At 41.4% G+C, this 19,942-nt stretch overlaps 3 protein-coding genes across 6 annotated transcripts in view; 2 read left to right on the top strand and 1 right to left on the bottom strand.

Annotated features, from left to right (window-relative positions):
* LOC108632107 (uncharacterized) overlaps positions 1 to 15,706 on the top strand; it is a 20,804-nt gene extending 5,098 nt beyond the window's left edge. The window contains exons 2-5 of the mRNA XM_018036432.2: positions 2,211 to 3,311; positions 7,496 to 7,940; positions 11,478 to 11,841; positions 12,616 to 15,706. Coding sequence (XP_017891921.1) covers positions 2,583 to 3,311; positions 7,496 to 7,940; positions 11,478 to 11,764 — 1,461 coding nt within the window. The 5' untranslated portion in view covers positions 2,211 to 2,582 and the 3' untranslated portion in view covers positions 11,765 to 11,841; positions 12,616 to 15,706. The remainder of the gene's footprint in view (positions 1 to 2,210; positions 3,312 to 7,495; positions 7,941 to 11,477; positions 11,842 to 12,615) is intronic.
* Positions 1 to 18,303, bottom strand: part of LOC108632104 (pseudouridine-metabolizing bifunctional protein C1861.05) — a 31,958-nt gene extending 13,655 nt beyond the window's left edge. Inside the window, exons 1-6 of one of the 4 annotated variants that reach the window (XM_026819466.1) lie at positions 18,166 to 18,303; positions 16,971 to 17,268; positions 16,541 to 16,903; positions 16,119 to 16,458; positions 15,906 to 16,033; positions 15,730 to 15,789 (exon numbers count right to left, since the gene is read on the bottom strand). In XM_026819466.1, the coding sequence (XP_026675267.1) occupies positions 15,730 to 15,789; positions 15,906 to 16,033; positions 16,119 to 16,458; positions 16,541 to 16,903; positions 16,971 to 17,207 (1,128 nt within the window). In that variant the 5' untranslated portion in view covers positions 17,208 to 17,268; positions 18,166 to 18,303. Of the gene's footprint in view, positions 1 to 15,729; positions 15,790 to 15,905; positions 16,034 to 16,118; positions 16,459 to 16,540; positions 16,904 to 16,970; positions 17,414 to 17,636; positions 17,864 to 17,921; positions 18,102 to 18,165 lie in introns of those variants that run through there. The other 3 variants (XM_026819468.1, XM_026819467.1, XM_018036430.2) reach the window with 3 other exon arrangements.
* Positions 18,304 to 18,313: 10 nt separating this feature from the next.
* On the top strand, positions 18,314 to 19,646 carry Hacd1 (3-hydroxyacyl-CoA dehydratase 1). Its single transcript, XM_018036436.2, has 5 exons — positions 18,314 to 18,655; positions 18,763 to 18,880; positions 18,935 to 19,170; positions 19,237 to 19,418; positions 19,491 to 19,646. Exons 1-5 carry the CDS (start codon positions 18,585 to 18,587, stop codon positions 19,568 to 19,570), a joined length of 687 nt encoding a protein of 228 aa, XP_017891925.1. The 5' UTR covers positions 18,314 to 18,584; the 3' UTR covers positions 19,571 to 19,646.
* The last annotated feature ends 296 nt before the right edge of the window (positions 19,647 to 19,942 follow it).

Here is a 19,942-nt window from a genome sequence, read left to right on the forward strand (position 1 = left end):
CTTCTATACTTTTTAGCACGTAGCTATTTATTATTAGCATTATTCTTCCGACGTCTGATTTCCTTTCAATTATAGGAAGTGCGTTTTTCTAAGGTACATAAACTTTTGGGATTGACTGTATAGCCGATACATCCTCAAGTGTTGCTTCTTGCACCGCTTTTCGTGTCATTTGTTATATTTTCTACGTATTCAATTTTTCTATAAATGCATAAAACCCGTGTCCCATCGGTGATACCCGTATTCGCGGCTCTTTCTTATCCACGAAGGGAAACACGGCGCCGAGGCGAGTGGTCGAGCATCAGGGAAAATCGATAATGGAATTGCCTATTGCACGCTAGAACTGTCAGAAAGAAATACAATTTAGCGTGGCACACGCTACCAGCAGGGCCACTGTTCGTGCCGGTACGCCGTGCACCGTTGAATCAACGTGATCTATCATGATACCGAGAGGAATAATTACATGCCGCTCTGTGGCCACGCGGAGCTCTCTGCATCGAATAATAAGTACGCGATTGCGTACGTGCAAACTGAAAATCCAAAATGATTTCGACCGGATCAAAGTCGATCTACATAGAACGACGTCACCCCCGGTCGAACGAGTAATTCGATGCCAGACGGGGCAGTTCGCCGTTGGGGGCAATGCCGTAGCTGGATAGAATCGAGAACTTCAATTGTAGGTTGGTAGAAGCTTCGAAGGATGTCGAGGAAGCCAAAAGATGTCTTCCTTGAACTCATCGTCCAAACGGAATGCGTCAACTTCCGTGCTCCAGTCACTTTCAGACAGTTGGACGACGTTTCTCGTGTAAGCAGAGACTTCGGGGAGCCCTCTAGCAAAATTCTTTACATTCTTTATTAAGGAATCTCTTCGTTGTTATTCGTGAACCTTTCATCGTTCTGAAAATTCTCGTACTATTTCTCTTATTAGGTCAACGTAGATCGTTCATTTTTATAAATTAAAATGTTTATCCTAATCAGTTTGGAAACGTCATATGAAGATATCATGTAGCATCGAACGACTGCAATATGTATTCACTTTTGATGTTTCATAAAGGTTTATACATCAGATGAAGCATTTATAGTCTGTTTAAGATCGGCGATCTAGTTATAGATTCTACAAGGCTTATGGCTTGTACCAAGAGAACGAAGAAGTTCGTAAAGAGATAAACTTCTACTCCTAAACACTAGTCCTTCGTCTAAAAATATCAGCACAAAATCGATTCAATACAAATCCTATTACGGTGTTATGTTCTACTTTTTCGTTTGAAAATAGTATTAGTAGATGAACCCTGTATGCGGTTTAGTGAGTAGAGATTCTATCTTGAGAAAAATGCGTGCACCCTGGTAGCCCCGATTCGTGGCCGCATGCCACGACGATCTCGCGATTAATTCCTTCATTTCGTGCCTGTAATACCCGGGACAGGCCAGGCGGTAGCGGCGGGGTTTATACCGGTGAACTTTATTGCTCCCTCCTTGCGGTGACTTTATTGATGCGCGTTTCGTCCCGCTTCTAAACCGATATTTTTATCAATTTTCGACGTCTCCTCTTGATAGAGCGGAAGCTCTGAAGGAGGACAGAGGTACCCGCAAGATGAATCGTCTCCTATCGGCAGCTTTATTGCGTTACACATCGTTGACACCGATCCGTGTCGCATACCGTTTGTATTTTATCACCGTTGCGTATCCTAATGAAGCTTCGTCCATGCGTCACATAATAAATCATAAACACATAACGTGAATCGGTCCAATAAAATTGTACTTAAAATCAATCAAAATTCTTTGATACTTCTGAATTTAAGTAAATCGTAATTCATTCCTGCAAGGTTTATTATTTTAATAATTAATCCTACAACAATGATACGATGTGTTAGATCAATTTATAAATAATCACGTTAGACTCTTATCGAAAGAGAGACGCTGGTGTTCAAACGGAAATAATAATCGACAGTTCAGACGGTAGCATTAGAACGTATTAGTTAGACGGATAATTGGCCGGAGGTCGTAATCTCTGATGAAACCTGTCGTTTAATCAATCCATTAACGCAGAGACGATACAATCTCCTGACTCGTCCAACACGAATCGAATTGATCGTTCAAGTAAACTAGCCAGCGTGTGTTCGATACGTGTTTGCCCATGTAACGCGTTTCAATTCAATTTGCAGCTACGTGTCTCTCGTTGATTACGCGCAATGATTATTTCCAATTTGACGTAGGAATATTTGGCAACGCGATCGCGAGCAGACGAGAGCCAAGCGGACACAGGAACTACGGAGAATAGAGCACGTTGAAACGGGAAGAGGAGAAAACAGGAAGAAGAGGCACGAGGAAAGGAAGATAGAGGGTCTGGCCGGTCGGTGCTGCGATGAACAGACGAGTATCGTCGAGAGTCATAACGTGGTTCGCGTGACACAGGCCGTTTCTCACAGTACGTTTCTCGTCCATCGTAAACGGACGGAGGCACCAGGGCCTAGATAAACGCCCGCTACTACTACACATCCTCCTCCCGCTTCCATTCTCTTCTACCCGGACGACGAGGTATTTAATCCTTAACGACGAGGACACGCGTACCAGGGAGGCACGATAGTATGACGGTGATGCTGCTGCAACGTTCAGTCACCCTGCAGTCGACGCACAGCCAAAAAACAGCGAACAAGGACTGCAGCGCGAAGCCGCCCTTCCTATTCCTGCTCGACGACAGTCAGGAGCATCGTCTGTCCACTGAGACCACTATCACGACGACGACCAACAACAACAACAACAACAACAACCTCAACAACAATAATAACAACAACAACAACAACAACAACAATAATAATAATAATAATAACAATAATAATACGATCAAAGAAGCCAACAGAAGAGACAGCAATCGGTCGTACGTCGCCGACGACACGGCGGCGTCGGTGACGTCCCAGAGACGCGCCGACTGTGGCCAGGACGTCGCGATGCGATATTACCGGCTCTGGATCTACACCTGTAACTTGGTGTTACTCGGCAGCGCGCTCGGCTTCGCCGCCGCGGTCTCCCGCACGCTTCTCTTCACCGGCGATCCACGTCGGTACGTGGTACCCGGAGTGCCACGCGCCTTCGACCCGACGGCCCTTTACGCTTACTTGGCCCTCGCCACGCAGCTCGGCCTCGTTCAACTGCTGGGCTGCATCGCCGCGAGGAGATTGAGCGCGAGACTCCTGAACGCCTACTGGGTACTCCTGCTGGCGCTACTCTTCGGCGACGCCGTCATCGGGGTCGCCTGGGTCTTCCGGTTCGAGAGGATGCGCGCCGAGCTCAGGCCCACACTCAGGCAACGGTTGCAGGTCAGTTGCTCTTTCTTTTTATGTGATCATCCTCGAGAAATTATCCAAAATTATCGTGTCTGTTTTAAAAGACGTGTCCTAGATAATCATTTCTTTTATCGTTTAAACATTCAAGTGTTCATTCAGTATTTAATATTCTAAATATAGTCATTTCTTAACGATCCTCTATGCATTCCTGTCTCTCTTATCACACAGCAGATTGTAATTGTGAACCAACGAAATCAGTGCTAAGATCAAATCTCTAAATACCAGTGCCGTTCTTCTCATCGATCGATGCATCCTCGCATTCCTTTTAAATAAGTGCTAGCAGTGTCGCAGATTGAGAAAGTATTAGCTCAGAAGTTATGAACTTTGTCGAACGCCTATAGTATACTCGAAAACTGTAGAAGACGAGGTAGACGTCAAAAGTTAAAAGGTCTTTCCGTCGCGGAAACTTTTTTTGTCCTCGCGAATCAGATTCCAAGCTTCTACGAAAAGGGACTCCCCATCCTCTCTGTAGGTCGGAATTGTTGCTCGGATCGATCGTGGACGCACCTCTAGCGAATTTTATTCGGCCATTTCCACAGCTGTAACTCCTCGAGAACGAGACACTCCGGATCGTAACACGCGTCGCTTTATCGTCTCGTTTGCCGTCCAGATTGTTGGTCGGGAATTTGCTCGGGGTCACGAGATGAAGATAACGATTCTCTGCCCTTCTTATTTTTCTTTACGTCCAGCTCACCACGCGACCGACACATGCGTCTTCCTTCGAAGCGAAAAATCCCGAAGACGGTAAATCGCGCAGTTTTATACTTCTATAAACGAGAACGTCGTTATACGCGCCTCCCGTCGATGCCACAGTTGTTAAGCGAAGAATAAGTGGCTCGTTTTGGCAATGCGAGACTCGGGGCGGTCTCCTTACTTAAGGATAAATCTGTTCGCACACGAGTAGAGCCAAGCCGACCACTGCCCGTCTTCTTTGAAAGGAAAATCGTACTGAGAGAACTGTCGTGACTCGAAGATGATGCACGGCTGTCTATCTTCCCTAGTTCTCCGTTCGTTGGAATAATTTAAATCGTTTCCTCGATCAAACTTTTGCCAACGAAGTTAGAGACTCTTCGACTTGTACACCGGACCAGCGGTAATAATTTTCATCGAGCGAACTTAGAAGCGCGTTCAGGGCACGAGAAAAACGAGAATCGGTTTCCGTTGCCCGGATGAGCTCCGGAGAATTGCGGAGGCGTGGCTGCTCTTATCACCTCTAGGTAACGTTCAATGGAGTATCGATCAGTAAAAAAGGACGGGTCCTCGGGTGCCGGGATCGAGTCCAAACGCTCTCGGCGTTGGCAGAAAAATTGTGAATCGTAAACAGTCCTCCTCTGAAATACGATATCATCCCCTTAGCAGCGTATCTCAAAATCTGTTATACCTGTCTGTAAGATTTTCTTCTGACGTCGCTTATTATCGTGAACCACTGAGACGTTACGGTACATACGTAAGTCGTACAATAACGAACAGGTGCAACGATGACGTGTAACGTACCATAAAACGTTGGTGTCAGTGTTGGGAATCTGAATTTACTGTGACCGGTCAGCAGGTCTCCGCGGAGGCGTGTCGACATCGAATGCTATTCCCGGCATCGTTTAATCGATAAACATAAAAAATATACGGAGCCAAAAAATCGATTTAATCTCGACCGTAAGAGGAATAGGATATAAGTCTACGGTTAGACGAATTACGGCTTGGCATAGAGTGTACGAGCGAGCGTAAAGGTGATCTAAAACGTCGCTAGTCGTATTTTCTTTCCCGTTTTTAATACCTGCGTGGTTTATCGAAGCGTTTTGGTCTCGTAATAAAATTCGAACGCGGCTCGCGGTCGCCCGACCGGGAGGAGGTGGGCCGTAATTTACGGCGCAGCGTGAATATTATTCATACCATACCCGGCGTACAGACCACGGGTTATTTATAAATGAGCATGCAGGTATTCACGTATTTCCTCGCGAATTCTGCGAGACTTTTTCTCCCTGCAAAACGTCGATACCCGAGCCTCGTTCGACAAAACTGCGATATTCGAAATTAATTTTAAATTAATTTCTCAATTAGCCACATATCTACAAGAGAAAGTGCTGGCAGCCTAGAAAGGAGATCGAGCTTGGAAACGACCAATGGAAACTCTTACCTCCGGTGAAATTATCGGTACAGAGGTTTGGAATAAAATTGGAGGAAGCAATGAACCTCGCCGCGCGGATAATCCGCGAAAGGTTTATATGAATAACTGAACGCTCTCGTCGAGATTCCCCAAGGAGGATAATGACTCGGAAAGCGTGAGCGTAGACTCGATCGATCCTCTCCAGAACTTTTACTTTCGACGAAGTACGCGACTCATTCGTCGCCGCTGAATTCTTAATCGCCGATTGAAAGTTTTAATCGCACCGCGTCGCGTCTGCCTATCGAGCCTGGGAGCGTTTAAATAGCTCCGGGAAACCTAAACAGTCTGAAATTTTGATCGCCGTCAACGTTGATGTATTACTACTGCAGAGAGCGCGTTATCAAAACTGTTCCACGCTCCATTTCTCTTCGCGGATTAATTTTACTATTTTATCGGATCATTCCGTGCCCTCGGAAATAATCTCCTTTTATACTCCCAATTGAAATATGCTATCGTAAAGAATACAGAAGTAAAGTAGGAATTAATCCATGAAGCTGCCTCTTCCAATGAAATTTTAATACTATATGAATATTTTCATAATTATCATTATTGTGGGAATGATATCATTTAGAAAATTTTTTCTGGTCCCATTATTTATAGACCTACAGTCATTCTTTAGGGTCACAGCTTCCATTGTGCTCCGGCTTATCCGAGCCGAATTAAAAAGTATCAGGAAGGACGTGACCTGATAGCTAGTGCTAATTAAGAGACAGTGAACTAGTTTACACAGTGGCGGGATGAAAAATCAGTGTCCTAGGGATTGGTAGCAATCCCGATATCACCCCCGTTTCTCGGCCCGTATCTGCAGTCATTATTCTTAGCCCCGTTCTTATCTAGGTCGATCGCATAATCGTCGGAAAATGTGCGTATCCTTGGACGCACGACCTGGATCTCCAGGACCAGTCGGCCTGTATCCTTCTTTCAGAGAAATCATCTGTTATAAAATGCTATTATCCACTTGTATCACACTCTGGTACCGTGTCACGTGTACAGCTGGTAACAATGAAACTGAGCCAGCTCTAGCTTGTATTAGTTTCCTCTAGGGCGACAGAATTCAAAACGAGTAATAAGTGTACATCTTATTTTTCAATGTTCGATCTGGCATCGACACTGTTAGACTTTAACACAAGTTTGACTCGTCAAAGATGTAGCAGACTAGCTGTACCATTACGAATGCACGACCATCAGTTATACGTAAATCGTATGATAAATCATGTATTAAATCGTACAAAAAATGACATAATAAATCATGGTACTATAAATCATATAAAAACTGATACAACGGATCATACGAAGAATGAATTATACAGCAAATGATAAATTGTTCCAATAATAAAACTGTATCTCAAATGAAAGAATAGAAATGTTTGTGTAATAATTTAAACGAGGACTGAGCATTCATGAATTTATTATTATTAAACTTATTGAATTAATGCTTTGTTGAATTTACTAAAATTGCAGTTCGTTTTCCTATGTATTAAGTCTGATCAGTAAGTTTTATTATCGTAATAATTGTTACTGACTCCTGGATCCTGTCTGTCTTACGATACATGATAAATTATTGATACGAAGACACGATACGAGTAGATGTGCATCTTAAAACGCGCCACGCTCAATGGATCCTCGACGATCTCAACGAGTCTGGTCTCAAAAACCAAGCCTGAACATTCTGGGCAATTAAAAGTGCTGATTTTCATTAAACTAAGTTCTGCGAAAATTTTATTTGAACGGCGGACGAATCCATCTAACAATCCTTAAATATCGGCTCGATATCGAAAGCGTACCGTTTAAAAATACGCGGAGCAGAGTTCGGTGCGTAAATTTAGCCGACGAACGTCGTGCATCTTGAATCGATAACGTTTCGAGTCAAGTCGAAAGCTTTCAGGTTCTACGACCGTGGTCGTTTGTTCTAAATATAAACCCGTGCGCCAGCCGCTCGCTCGAGCCGACTGTGTCTATCTTACGTGTCCGTACCCTCTTTGCTTTTCGACCGTAGATGGAGTATGGCAAAGACCTGCGATTCAGCGAGCAGTGGGACTGTCTGCAAAAGGAATTCAACTGCTGCGGGGTCACCGGACCCAGGGACCCGTTCGGCTCTCGATGGCCGCAGACCTGTTGCGGGCCCACCGGTAACGCGAGCGATACCTGCCAACAACCGTACGTGAGGGGCTGCGAGGAATCGTTGATGCGATGGCTGAGGAAAACCGCGGACCTACTCTTTGTCCTCGGCTTCTGCGTGATCGCGTTCGCCAAACTGTGTTTCCTGGGAATACTGCGTTACGAGATACGGGAGATGATACAGAAGATACGGCTATTACGAGAGCCGCCGCCGCCAGCTGCCACGCTCGCGCAGCCACCCTTCTCGCAGGTGATGCCGGAAACGACCAACAACGGGAGCATCGTGCGTCGACCGACCTTACCCAACGCAGTTACCCCCTCCGGTAAGTCTCATCATTTTTTAACGCTTCAAACCGAACAGACAAGAAAGCGAGCTAATAAAAACGTAGTAAAAAAAATCGAGTGTTTCAATGCTGCGTGCTTGTTATTCCTTGAAAGTTGAAAGATGTACATTCCGTACCAATTCGTCTGGAGTCATTTGAACGTCTCCCACGACCAGTGATAGTGCTTTTCTCTTTCAAAGATCAATTATCGCTTTCGCATTTCTATTACAGTAGAAAGAAATTAAATCATTATTTAAAATAAGATTTACTGATCTCGTTGAGAAGCTTTACAAACAGACTGCGGACTTCGTGTATCTGTACAATGCACGTAAATGTACAAAATTTTGTATAAAAATCCGCAGTCTACTGATAATTAAAGACGTTCGCCTCTTCTTTCGCTTGGCTCTCGTTTCCATCGACTGGTCGTGCAGTTAACCGGCTTCGCAGTCAATAACACTTATGGAGGTGTTTCGAAGAGGTCGGATCATCAGGGAGAACCTAACAGGAGTTAATTGGATGAGCCCGAAGTTGACTGAGCACGGTTCACCGTGTGCCACCCATCGAGCGACGAACGTTCGAAACGAAACGAGGACGCGCCGTGACGGCGGCGGCGTCGCCTCGACGGGAATCTTTTCACGAATCCCGTATCTACCCGTTCTATCTTTCACATACATATACCCATCTGGAAACTAAAAACGAACTTTCTGAATAGCGCGGCACGGAAGTTCGGAACCGCGCGCTACCCCCTCGCTGGAACGCGAACGATAGCAGCGAAGCAGACCGAGAGTAGTACACTGTTAACGAGATTTGTTAAGGATAAAAGTTTGCTCGGGCCGCGTGCACCCGGGAAAACTTGAAAAATTTAGATTGCACTGATTGTTACCCCGACCGACACGCGACTCCCGCGATGAAAAATATGTTTACGGGTTCCATCGTGTGCAGGATTCTCCGTTTCACAGTTGAAACACGCGATTTTTTTAACGCGAACTCGCAGACTGAAAAATAATATTACTCCTTGCAAGAAATCTTTCATGACACACAAAATTTTATGTAGTGTTTTATTAATGTAATATCTATATAGTAACTGTTAAAATTTCAATGTGGACCGATCTCTTCGACCGAATACAGTAGGAACAGGCGTACGAGAAGGGTCGGTAGGTTTGACGTTAAAAGAAACGAGAGATTGTTCGAAAGGAAAAATGGTTAAAAAATGAATAAGGATCACAGCAGCAAACGGGTTAACGAGTCAGAAGAACCGCGTAAGTGGGAACACGAGCTCGTTTCACCGGTATTGGATGCATAATTCCGCGTTGAACGTCCGATTCCGTGGTAGTCGTTTACCGAGAGTTGTACACCGTCACGTGTGCACTGAATCTGCACGTTCGGGATCGAACCAGAGGAACTAGGGCGTTGCGTGCTCGAGTATAATAAGTATTTAACTTAACGCCTGCTCGTAGCTTACTCGTAATTACACCAACGATAGAGCGAATTTTAATTCGAAGCCATCGTTCCGGTACAAAATTACGTCTCTCAGTAATAAAAAGTCTGCTATGGGACACTTCATCCCTGCCAGACTGTGCATCTATCTAAATATAAGAACACTTTCATCATTTTATAAAAAAAATATTCGATAAACGATTCGTAGATCAGAGAATTTGTGCAATTATTTCTATAGTTTCCTTCTAATGTACGAGAATGGCATACATGGAAGTATAAAGTATTTGTCGAGAATCGGGAAAGAACTTTGATACTTTTTTTTTAGTTATACCGGAGATTAGGGGGAGATTGAGAGTATTTTTCTTATGCGGATATTAGTCGTGAAGCCTTCAGAAACCTCGGGAGGTTCGTTCACGGTTGTCGGAGAGGAAGTACGAAGAACGTTTCTTTAGACTCTCCTTAGACTGTAGAGTCGATTCGAAACGCGTCAGCTGTTCTCGAAGGGTGATTTATCAGAATAAAATAGCAGCCTTGATAACGATTCCTTGTAAATAGGCTGCGGATTTTAGAAAAATGCGCAGAAAATGTGATGAATGAAATCCAATGTACCCAATATTAAAAGGATAATAAGAAGTATATGATAATTTCTAAAGGCTAAAAGAAATCTCGATCTAGATTTCATTTTTTAAATTGACATGACCAACGTTTAAAATCCAGCAGTCTAATTAGCAGGATTTGGTTCTTTAAAAGCAGAAGTTTGATTGTTCTTGCAAGCTTCCGGTGAAGAATAGCCCCCGAGCCGTTTTCCGCTCGACAATTACCATTTTTTCAGACCCTTGAAATGCGACCAGGCGAGGTCCTGTACGCGTGCACGCTGCATCATTGAAACACGTGCCGCTAAAAATAAGTACACATGCCTGGCTGTAATTGGTAGTCGATCAATTTTTAAATAGCGACCAGAAATAAGAGAGTTCAGCTAGAAGCTGTTACGTCGTTCGTATAAAAATTTTAGAAATTATACCTACGCACTAGCAATAAAATTGCAGAGCTTTAATGTTGACCAGAGTTCATTGTTCGTAGTCAAAAAGAAGAAGAGATTCGTTCACTTTTAACAACTTCCTATCGAATACTCTATTTCTCGAATTTATCTCCCTTAGAAGTCGAGTTTAAATCTTTATTCTCTTAACACTAGAACCACCTTCTTATACCGGGTCAAAATGACTTGTTTTTCAAATTAATAAGTCATAAGAAAAGACAGCAATTTCTACGATTTTATGAGTGAAGATTGAATAATAAACTGATAATAATAATAATAATTTAATAAAAATAATTTTCAAAATAATTACGCTTTTAACCTACGTTTCGTGAGGGTAAAAATGACTCATCCCGGTATATGCCTCGGTATGTTGAAAATGAATAATGATTATAAGGAATGCCAGGCAACTCATTTTGACCCTCCCTGGTAGATCTAGTGTTAATATCTCTCTCGCTTTTTATGTATCAGCGACTGCATCGATTTGAAAAGTTACGATTTTAATTCTACTATCTGCGGATCTACATGGACGCTTCGAGTCAAGCTCGATCCTCTGATCGATAGAACCGCGCATAGAACTGTGATAGCACGCGACGGACATCAATTTAATTCTAACATTAAAAAACTGCTGGATCTCACCTGAACCGGTAGTACGGCGCAAAGGTCAAAGGTCTTGGCAACCTTGTTTGTCCGCATATTATCGCAGTCGGTGCCGGCTAAGCAAAGTAGGAAAGTAAGCATGATAACTGTTTTCCTCGTCCTGTTAAAAGGTTGCGAGTCAGTGAATTATAAAATCGTATATTCGATTCAGAAAAAAGAAATGTCATAACGATTTTAATGGGAACGTCGTTTCGTGTCAATCGGTTGAACAAAAAATGCATTTCAGATAAAGATCTCCCGTGGCATCTAAAGAACATGCATTAAGTCCTGCACGTTCTATTTTTGTACAAATGCGTAACGCCTCAATAACAATTTTTCTACACGAGGAGAGGAAATAATGCAGGAGACCCATGTATAGCCTACGAGAATGTTGTAGTGTGAAATGAATAAAAGAAAATCGATTCCAGGGAACGCGTCGTTGTTGATCCAAACGGATGAGTGCAACACCGGAAGGCATCCCCTGTTGGCGAATAACTTGCAGGACGGCGGCGCGGATAGCGACACGAATAGCCATTGCGCGCTGATCCTCGAGGAGACGACGCCGACCTCGGCAAACCACAACTGCGGCAACCGGGAGAAGAGCAACGGGAACAACAACTACGAAATGCGGGAGTTTAATAGAAGATTGTGGCTGTCGAACGGCGGCAGCCCGGGCACGGGTATAACAGCCGGTGGTCAGAGCAGGCGCACCTGACTATGGAAGTGGTGGCGAAACACGTCGAACCGTCTCCTCTACAGGAGCAATCGGTCCGCCGAGATCACCGTGTATAAGTAAGCCTATCTGTATTCGTGCAGACTCCCAAGGTGCATATCTACTTGTATCGCGTCCTCGTATCACCGCTGCGTATCGTCGTCCCATACGTGCTATAAGTCTTATGCACCGAGGAGATACTCTTAAAGAGTGGCAGCGTCTGTATAATCGTTGGGACGGCGAATGGGGCACAGTGGGGCTCAAACACAATTGGTAACATTTGTAAAATAACAAAACGTAAAGAACGTTGATACGCATCGGTGGAATGATACGAGGATACGATACGAGTGGACACGTAACTTAAAAAAGTTGATTCGCATCGACCGTACCGTTTTGGTCTCATCGAACCTCTATTTTCAGTGAACCTTTCTCCCAGTCAGCCTCAATACGACGAAATAATTGAATTAGAGCGTGACAGTTTGGCAATCTGAATTAGACTCAAATTTCTGGTGTATTCTTAGAAGCGAACGGGGTTAACTGATAAACTGATAATTTTCACAGATAGGAAAGGGTAATCGACCTGTACTAAGATTCTCTTGAGCCGACAAGATCGTGCTGTTAGTAGCGTTTAAACCGACACGCGAACGAGCATTTATGGTAACGCGAAGATAGATGCTTAATTCATTAAAAACGTGCAGATACCTCAAACGATTTTACTATTTCGCGTTTCTTTGATACATGGACAATTACAAAAAAAAAGTAGACAAAAATCGGGTCGAATCCGAGATTATTAATCGTGATCGAATGACCAAATGAAAATATACAGTACTAAGTGTATGTTCGTTTTCTTAAAGGATAGATCCGCAGACCGGAGCTAAGGTTTCTAAAGATTCTACTGACCTCACGAGCACACCAGCCCACAATAAGCGAATTACGTTCAAAGTCTTGCGCGTCGCCAGGAAAATGTATCGCTGAATCGTCGTTCCGTCAGATTAGAGCCCCGCGAATGCAACCATTTCAACCCGGACTAGACTACATAGACCGTAGGGTGTACCTTGTCGGTGTCTTAAAGTTTCGTTCAGTATCGACTCAGAGTCGAGTGACCGTTTTGGCGATTGTGCACGACGATTCTAACGATGCGCGTTCCCCGCGACGTGAAAATTCCGAATCGCTGACGAGCAGGAAAATTCCGTTCGCACGACGACACGTACAACGACCGGAGAGAGATCGAGGCGAGCGACTCGCAAGGAGGAACGGACAGCGAAATATAAAATTGAAAAAAAAAAAAATACATGAAAACGAAAAAAAAAACGATGAGAGGAGGAAGGGGTCGAAGCTGCACAAAAGGGAAGAGGAAGGCCCTGTGATCGGAACACCTTCTTCCGGCGTCCTTTCGAATTCTCTTTCTACACGTCTTTCCGTCCTCGCACGGTCGGCGAACAAAAAAATGAAAAAATACAGATGAAACGATACAAAAAAAATATGATCGATCATACTTTTGTAGGTTTATTTTTAGCGGTAAGTTTTCCTATATGAAACTGTATCTCTCTTTGAATCAAGACGAACCAAAGAGCGTTTAGGACTCGTTGTTATACTGATTTTTACCACGCGAATCACGCGGCCAGTATGTCACAATGTAAGATGTAACTATCGTCGCCGTTGTAACGAGGATCACACCACCTTTTCGTTGATAAATATTTAATTATTACGTTTCCGTTGGATCGTCGACGCGCGAATTTAATTAAACCAATGGCTGCGATACTTCTCTTCCTATGCAAATGCACACGTGAAAGCTTATTGAAATCGCTCGGACGTTTGTTATTGCGTTTTAAACACGTTGACCGCAAATAAATCTGTTTAGCACAGAACGACTGAGTGGCTGAGAAATGATAATAATTGCTCACGGCCACACGGTGTGGTAAACATATTTCTTTTGCTCGCTTCACCTCGATTACTAGACTACGTTCCATCTTTCCTTTGTGTCAATTCTCACAAGGCCTTGTTTTTCTCGGGAAAGGAACAACCGCGGTGCGACACGCGATAGTTACAGGCAACAAAATTGTGGGATACTGCCAAACGGATTCTCCCAATAGCGAAAATACGACTATAAAAAGGAACAAAAAAAAAGAAGAAAAATCTGTCTTTTCGACGAGCTATACATTACGATTAGCGAAGGTGAAACTAAACAGCGCATTGGAACAAGAAGACATATAAAATATAAATAGTATATATATATGAATTATATATATACACAGCAACAGACACACAAAGTCACCGCATAAGAATAACGACTATAAATTCCTAGTTCTTTTTATATAAAGCGATACATACATACATGCATACATGCAGCGCGACAGTAGTCTGTATTAATTTGTGCAGCAAGTCGTATGAATACATACATACGATACTCAAATTGGCTTCCTAGCTAGGATTAATCGAATCTTAGGGATTATATACGTTTACGAATGCAAAGATAATGGATATACGTATTAGTAGTCTGTACATAGCGGTGTATGGTAGTCAAATATTAAGCGTCGATCGTCTGTTTAAGAAAAAGCCAAAATCCATAGCACACGGTTCAACTTTTACACACTGGGACAACGTTACTTGATTTGTTTTCTTTAGAGGAATGTAAAATAAAAATTAGGATGGTGCGTGCAACGCACACTTGTTAGACAAGTCAGATTTGATGTTTTGGTCTCTCTCTCATAATTAAATATCAGTCTGGACAACAGGGTATTCTACTTTAGGGCATCGTACGCGCAGTAGATCGTTACCAAACGAATCATTGACACAAGACACGTTCATTAACGCGTATTGTTAACCAGATCCGAATGCGTATGTTTCTTTCGTCTCGTGTAATGAACAACTTCCGAATATCGAGGAAGAACGAAATAGTCGCAATTGAAATAGATCGAGGGTTCTTTCTTAACCAGGCCATCGAGTTATCGTTGAATGTACTAAGCTAACATAATAATATGAAAGCTTACACCTCGCAGACATACAGCCTCTGCCACTAAATGTATATAAGGATGTACACGTATTCTATATGTAAAACGTACGACAGATAGCATTAATTAATTCCCAAAACGATTATTTAGATGTTATTACGACCCGACCAGGAGTGGAAACCTACGCGTTAACTTCGATTAGAGTAAGCTTTTAAACTTCTGGTTCGAGACGACACGTACTGTTACTTCACATCTTGATTCATTTACTCGGTGCGTTCGATTTCTCATCTTGTACTCGTCAAACGGACAAAGTATCCCTTTTGCGTTCTATCGAAATAACAAATAGTGATGCCGTAACGAGGACAGCTTTAATAAAACACGTTCATTATCTGTAGTTATTTGTAACTGATCGATATTTAAATGTAACATATATATGGAAACGAATGGGAGAGAGAGGGAGCTTTGAATAGTGCCTGCTTAAGAAACCCAATTTACTGTATATGTAAATGGTTAGATACGGTATGTACGTTATTTCGTACACGGTAAACAAAATAGAATTACCGTAGCCAAGTATGGGAAAAAGTGTAAACTAGAAGTTGAAATGCGTTCTTCACTTTGGTCATGCACAACGAAAAACGCTTGTATTCAGTTCTGCTTTAGAACAATTTCCCCACGAGCATTGCCCTGATCAAAATCTTGAGAAGATTCACCTACCAAAGTTCCAAGGAACATTTTCCTTCGTAAATCGTACCTATTTCACGCTTTTCGTTTCGACGTGCAATACCGCGATGGTTCTCCGAACATGTTTCGATCATGCTTTTTGATTTTTATACACCACTCTTCCCCATACTGTACTGTGTACCATGAGTTCGTGTTATTCGATATTCTTAAATGTACATAAAACCTATGTGGTCGTAATTGTATGTAAATACTGTTAAACGTTCTATAACTTCTCTGAAGTACGAATACAAGGAAGATTGGTTATTTAGTATAATTCTGACTAAAGGCTTCACTTACTTTTATCTCAGAATCTTTCACTTGCAGAACGGTGTCCATTATAGCACCACCGATTACCACCTACAATGTCAACGTGTCAGCCGGTCAAACAAAACGTTTACTATATACGTTTTAAGAATATATAGGGCGGTTACCAGCTCGGAAACACCTTATATCAGTATTCTGATTTTGCTTACTGGGCTTCGTTCCACATGAAAAACGCACTGAGAAGAATTGGTACCGTGAAAGCTTTCAGAACTCCTCTCAGCTATGTTCACCGAAATCTCTGCTGCCATGCTTGCATTGTTTTCGATCAGAGCTATGTCTGTTGAAAGATAGAAGCTGTATAGAGAAACGCAAAATTTCGTTTTCTACTTTGTGTCTTTTCCGTAAATAATTTATTTGCTTACTGGCTCGAAGAGATTCGCCACGAGTGATCTGGTTTAATTCTTCCAACAGAAACGGCGTTACATTCTTTCCACTTATGTTTCTACACTTTGCAATCTCTAAAGCGTTGCATATAGCTGACTCCATTTCTTTAGGATTCAATGCATATTCTTCAGGAATAGGCACAGCAAACAGTATTCCTGTTCGGAGGCCTAATTCCATTTGTGCTTTTAAAATCTTTGCTGCCTCTTGCGCATCCGACACTCTGTGCGGCACTTCCGTTCGTTGAAACGTTTCAGTACAATAAAATGCAGGGAAACGATTCGTTTCGCCGATCTTTATAACAGGAACTCCTTGAGTTTCCTGAACAAGAAAAAAGTTAATTATACAATAATGAAAACTCTACTGTATGGACTTCCTTTTCAATGTAAGATAGTACACTAACTAGATACTCTAATGTTTTTTCAATGTCTAATATAGACTTAATACCAGAGCAGACAACGGCTACAGGAGTACGTCCAAGTTCTATTAAATCTGTGCTAATGTCGAAAGTTGATTCTGCTCCACGGTGGACACCACCGATACCTCCTGTTGCCATTATAGGCAAGCCTGCTAAATTCGCTATCAACATCGTTGCACTAACAGTTGTACCTCCATTCAGCTTCTTAGCAATGACCGTTGATACATCTCTGTGAGAACACTTAATAGTGCCTCCAGAAGATGATTTAGCTAATATCTGCAGCTGTTCTTCCATCAAACCCACGTACATCTGCCCATTTACAATTCCTATTGTCGCAGGTACAGCACCCTGAGATAATACAAATGTATAATCCAATTCTATTCTACTGTCTTTAACAGTTTAAGAATAATTGTACCTTCTTCCTGACAGCTTCTTCAACTTTGATTGCTGTCTCTAAATTGTCTGGATAAGGCATTCCATGTGTAATAATCGTGGATTCTAAGGCCACAATTGGCAATCCGTTCTTCTTTGCAATTTCTACATCTCTACCATAAATGAAAGGCTTGCACTTATTGCTTGCTCGACGGTTAGTCGAATTAATCCTTTTCACTGTGTCAAGGAGGCTTCGAAAATTCACTCGCTGCATCTTCATACTTCTTTTTTAGACGGTGTAGTTACTGAGGAACATCCGGCAACAGTTTATTGTTTAACGCCTGTAACGGTAAGTCCGCGACAAAAGACGATCAGTGATCAGAAAATGATCCATAGGTTATTGAACGTTTCAGGGATTCGTTTGACAGATGATCGTAAAGAAAGATCAGGTGTACATCCATGCGAATAATCCATGATTATATAATCGTAATCTTTTACGATAATCAACCGAGAATTATATTTTAGTTCCCGACATTTTTTATATTATCGCTTCGCTCGATTTATCGATTTTTACACGATATCGAAAAATCAATGACCAAGCTTCGAATCATCTTTATATTATGCTAATCTCAATTCTGTCTCAATTTTAATTATCATAAACTCAAACTACTTATTTTAACTCTTATCAAATATTGAATTTTCGACGTACTTGCATTTATCATTTTGTATAATAAAACATTGAAAGATATCATCAATAGCTCACAATAAGATATAAAAATTTTCATCTAACAATTTTAATTGAGGATCTTTATACCACATAATGGCAAGTATAAGTAAAAAAGTAGTAAAGTCATTCTATTGTATACGTAATAAAGTGATATGATTATTATTCTGAATCCGGAATAGCAAGTACGTAAAAGAAGAGCTAATCAAATATGAAACGTGCAAAGTGCGTTCTCGTTTTATACCAAGCAAGCATTATGAGCAATCTTACGCTAAAGTCTAAACGTATCGAACTCTGAACTATCAGGAACGTAGTCAGCTAAATATTTAATTTTTTTCAGTCTTATCTCGCTCCAAGCTTTACATTGATTAAAATCTTAATTTAAGAAACGGTTGAAAATCTTCTGATTTGTCTTGTTTAATAAATACTGTTCATGGATTTTCTATTAAACTTTCTAAAAAGAAAATGTAATAACTAGAGTACAAATTAATATTCATGATTCTGTGAAACTTACGTGTTTTGCTTCTTATACGCAATTCATAAGAGTTATCTACAAAGCTAGCAAACATGTCTGGAATGATTGAGAATTCATATACATGCGCTTATTCTGTATTGGCGCGTAAAGAATTACATTAACCTAGCATACTTCTACTTATTATTGCACCGTGTACAATTTAGACAAACAAATTTCAATCAATCCCCGGTGAATTCCCAAAAAAGACAAAATATTAAAAAGAGAAAACGGGATACGATGTTTCACTTCTCACTTACTACGCTCCTGTAGAAAGTGTATATGTAATCGCATACCGTTTTTTCATGTCGTTAGTTTCCATCAGTTTCGTTCAGGTTTCCACGGTTTCAACGTGGTACGGACGGGAAGTTATGAATTAAATAGTTCCAGTTTCGATAAACGAGAAATTAACAGTCACAAACATGAAATCGAAAAGCTCTAGTAACGTCGGACAGTTATATTTGAAAACTTACAATTTAACACAAGTTTTGGGGTAAGAATTATTCATATTTTAAAAAGTCAACTTGAAGTGAATGAAACATATATTATCTATGGAAAATGCCTCTATAGATATTGATAAAAGTCTATACCTATTTGCAGTTGGAGTTACATATTTTACAAGTTTCTAACAAATGATTTTCATTCTTCCTCGAATGCAGATCTTTGGAACAGTGTTAAGTGGCCTGTTATTATTTTTCAACATGCTGCAGCTTTAGAGGTAAACGTCCATTTGAACGAATTTGATAAGAAATAAAACTAACTTTCGTCACAGGTGATCCATGCAGCACTTGGCTTAGTTAAATCAGGTGTTTTAATTACATTTGTACAAGTATTAAGTCGTGTGGCAGTTGTAAGTGGTGTGATACTAGCGACTCCAGAGAAATATGCATCATCATCTATTGGCATACCATTGGCTATCTCAGCATGGTCAATAACAGAAATAATTAGATACTTCTTTTATTTCATGAGCTTGAATGGCAGCGTACCTTACTTCCTCACGTGGCTAAGGTATTAAGATTTAGTACAGGTTTAATGCTAACTGTTGAATGTTTTGTCTTATGTACTTTATTACAGATACACGTTATTTATTGCATTGTATCCAATCGGTGTTACTGGAGAACTTTTATGCACTTATCAAGCTGTGAGGTATGCGAGTGAGCACCCAGATGCCTTGAGCTACAGGCTTCCTAATTCATGGAATTTCATATTCAGCTATTATTTCATACTTGTGTTTCAAATGCTGTTATACATTCCCTGTGAGTTTCCAAATTACTGTTCTATCCATCGTACGTCCATTATACGATTACTATTCTCTTTTTACTTTACAGTCTTTCCACAACTGTACATGCACATGTTTGCCCAACGGCGCAAAATTTTGGGAAGTGATACGTCCAAGAAATCCCGTTAGCATTAATACAATTTTATGTGTATCATGTTAACATGTTGTTTGTATTTTTTACGAAGAAAATAAATGTTCTGGTACATAAAAAAACTTGCTTCACTAGTTATACATTATATATAAATCGAAGCAAAGCTCGCATTTCAATTTTTATAAAGTATTAAATCAATAAAATAATATATTTGAAAATTGAATTATGGCGGTCACGTGACCGTGCAGGCACGTACCGTTCGCTCGTGGCTACCGCGCGGAAATTCAAAATTACGACGCTCTCGACTGTCATTACTGAAAATTGAAGAAAGATTTCGAGTGACAGACAGCCTTATGGAATACCGTGTCATACAAGAAAGCATAGTGCTACGGTCGAAATTCGTCGATACT

Source organism: Ceratina calcarata, unplaced genomic scaffold, assembly GCF_001652005.2.
Source record: "Ceratina calcarata isolate Rehan_Ccalc_2016 unplaced genomic scaffold, ASM165200v1 scaffold151.2, whole genome shotgun sequence".
In the NCBI taxonomy this organism is placed as follows: domain Eukaryota; kingdom Metazoa; phylum Arthropoda; class Insecta; order Hymenoptera; family Apidae; genus Ceratina; species Ceratina calcarata.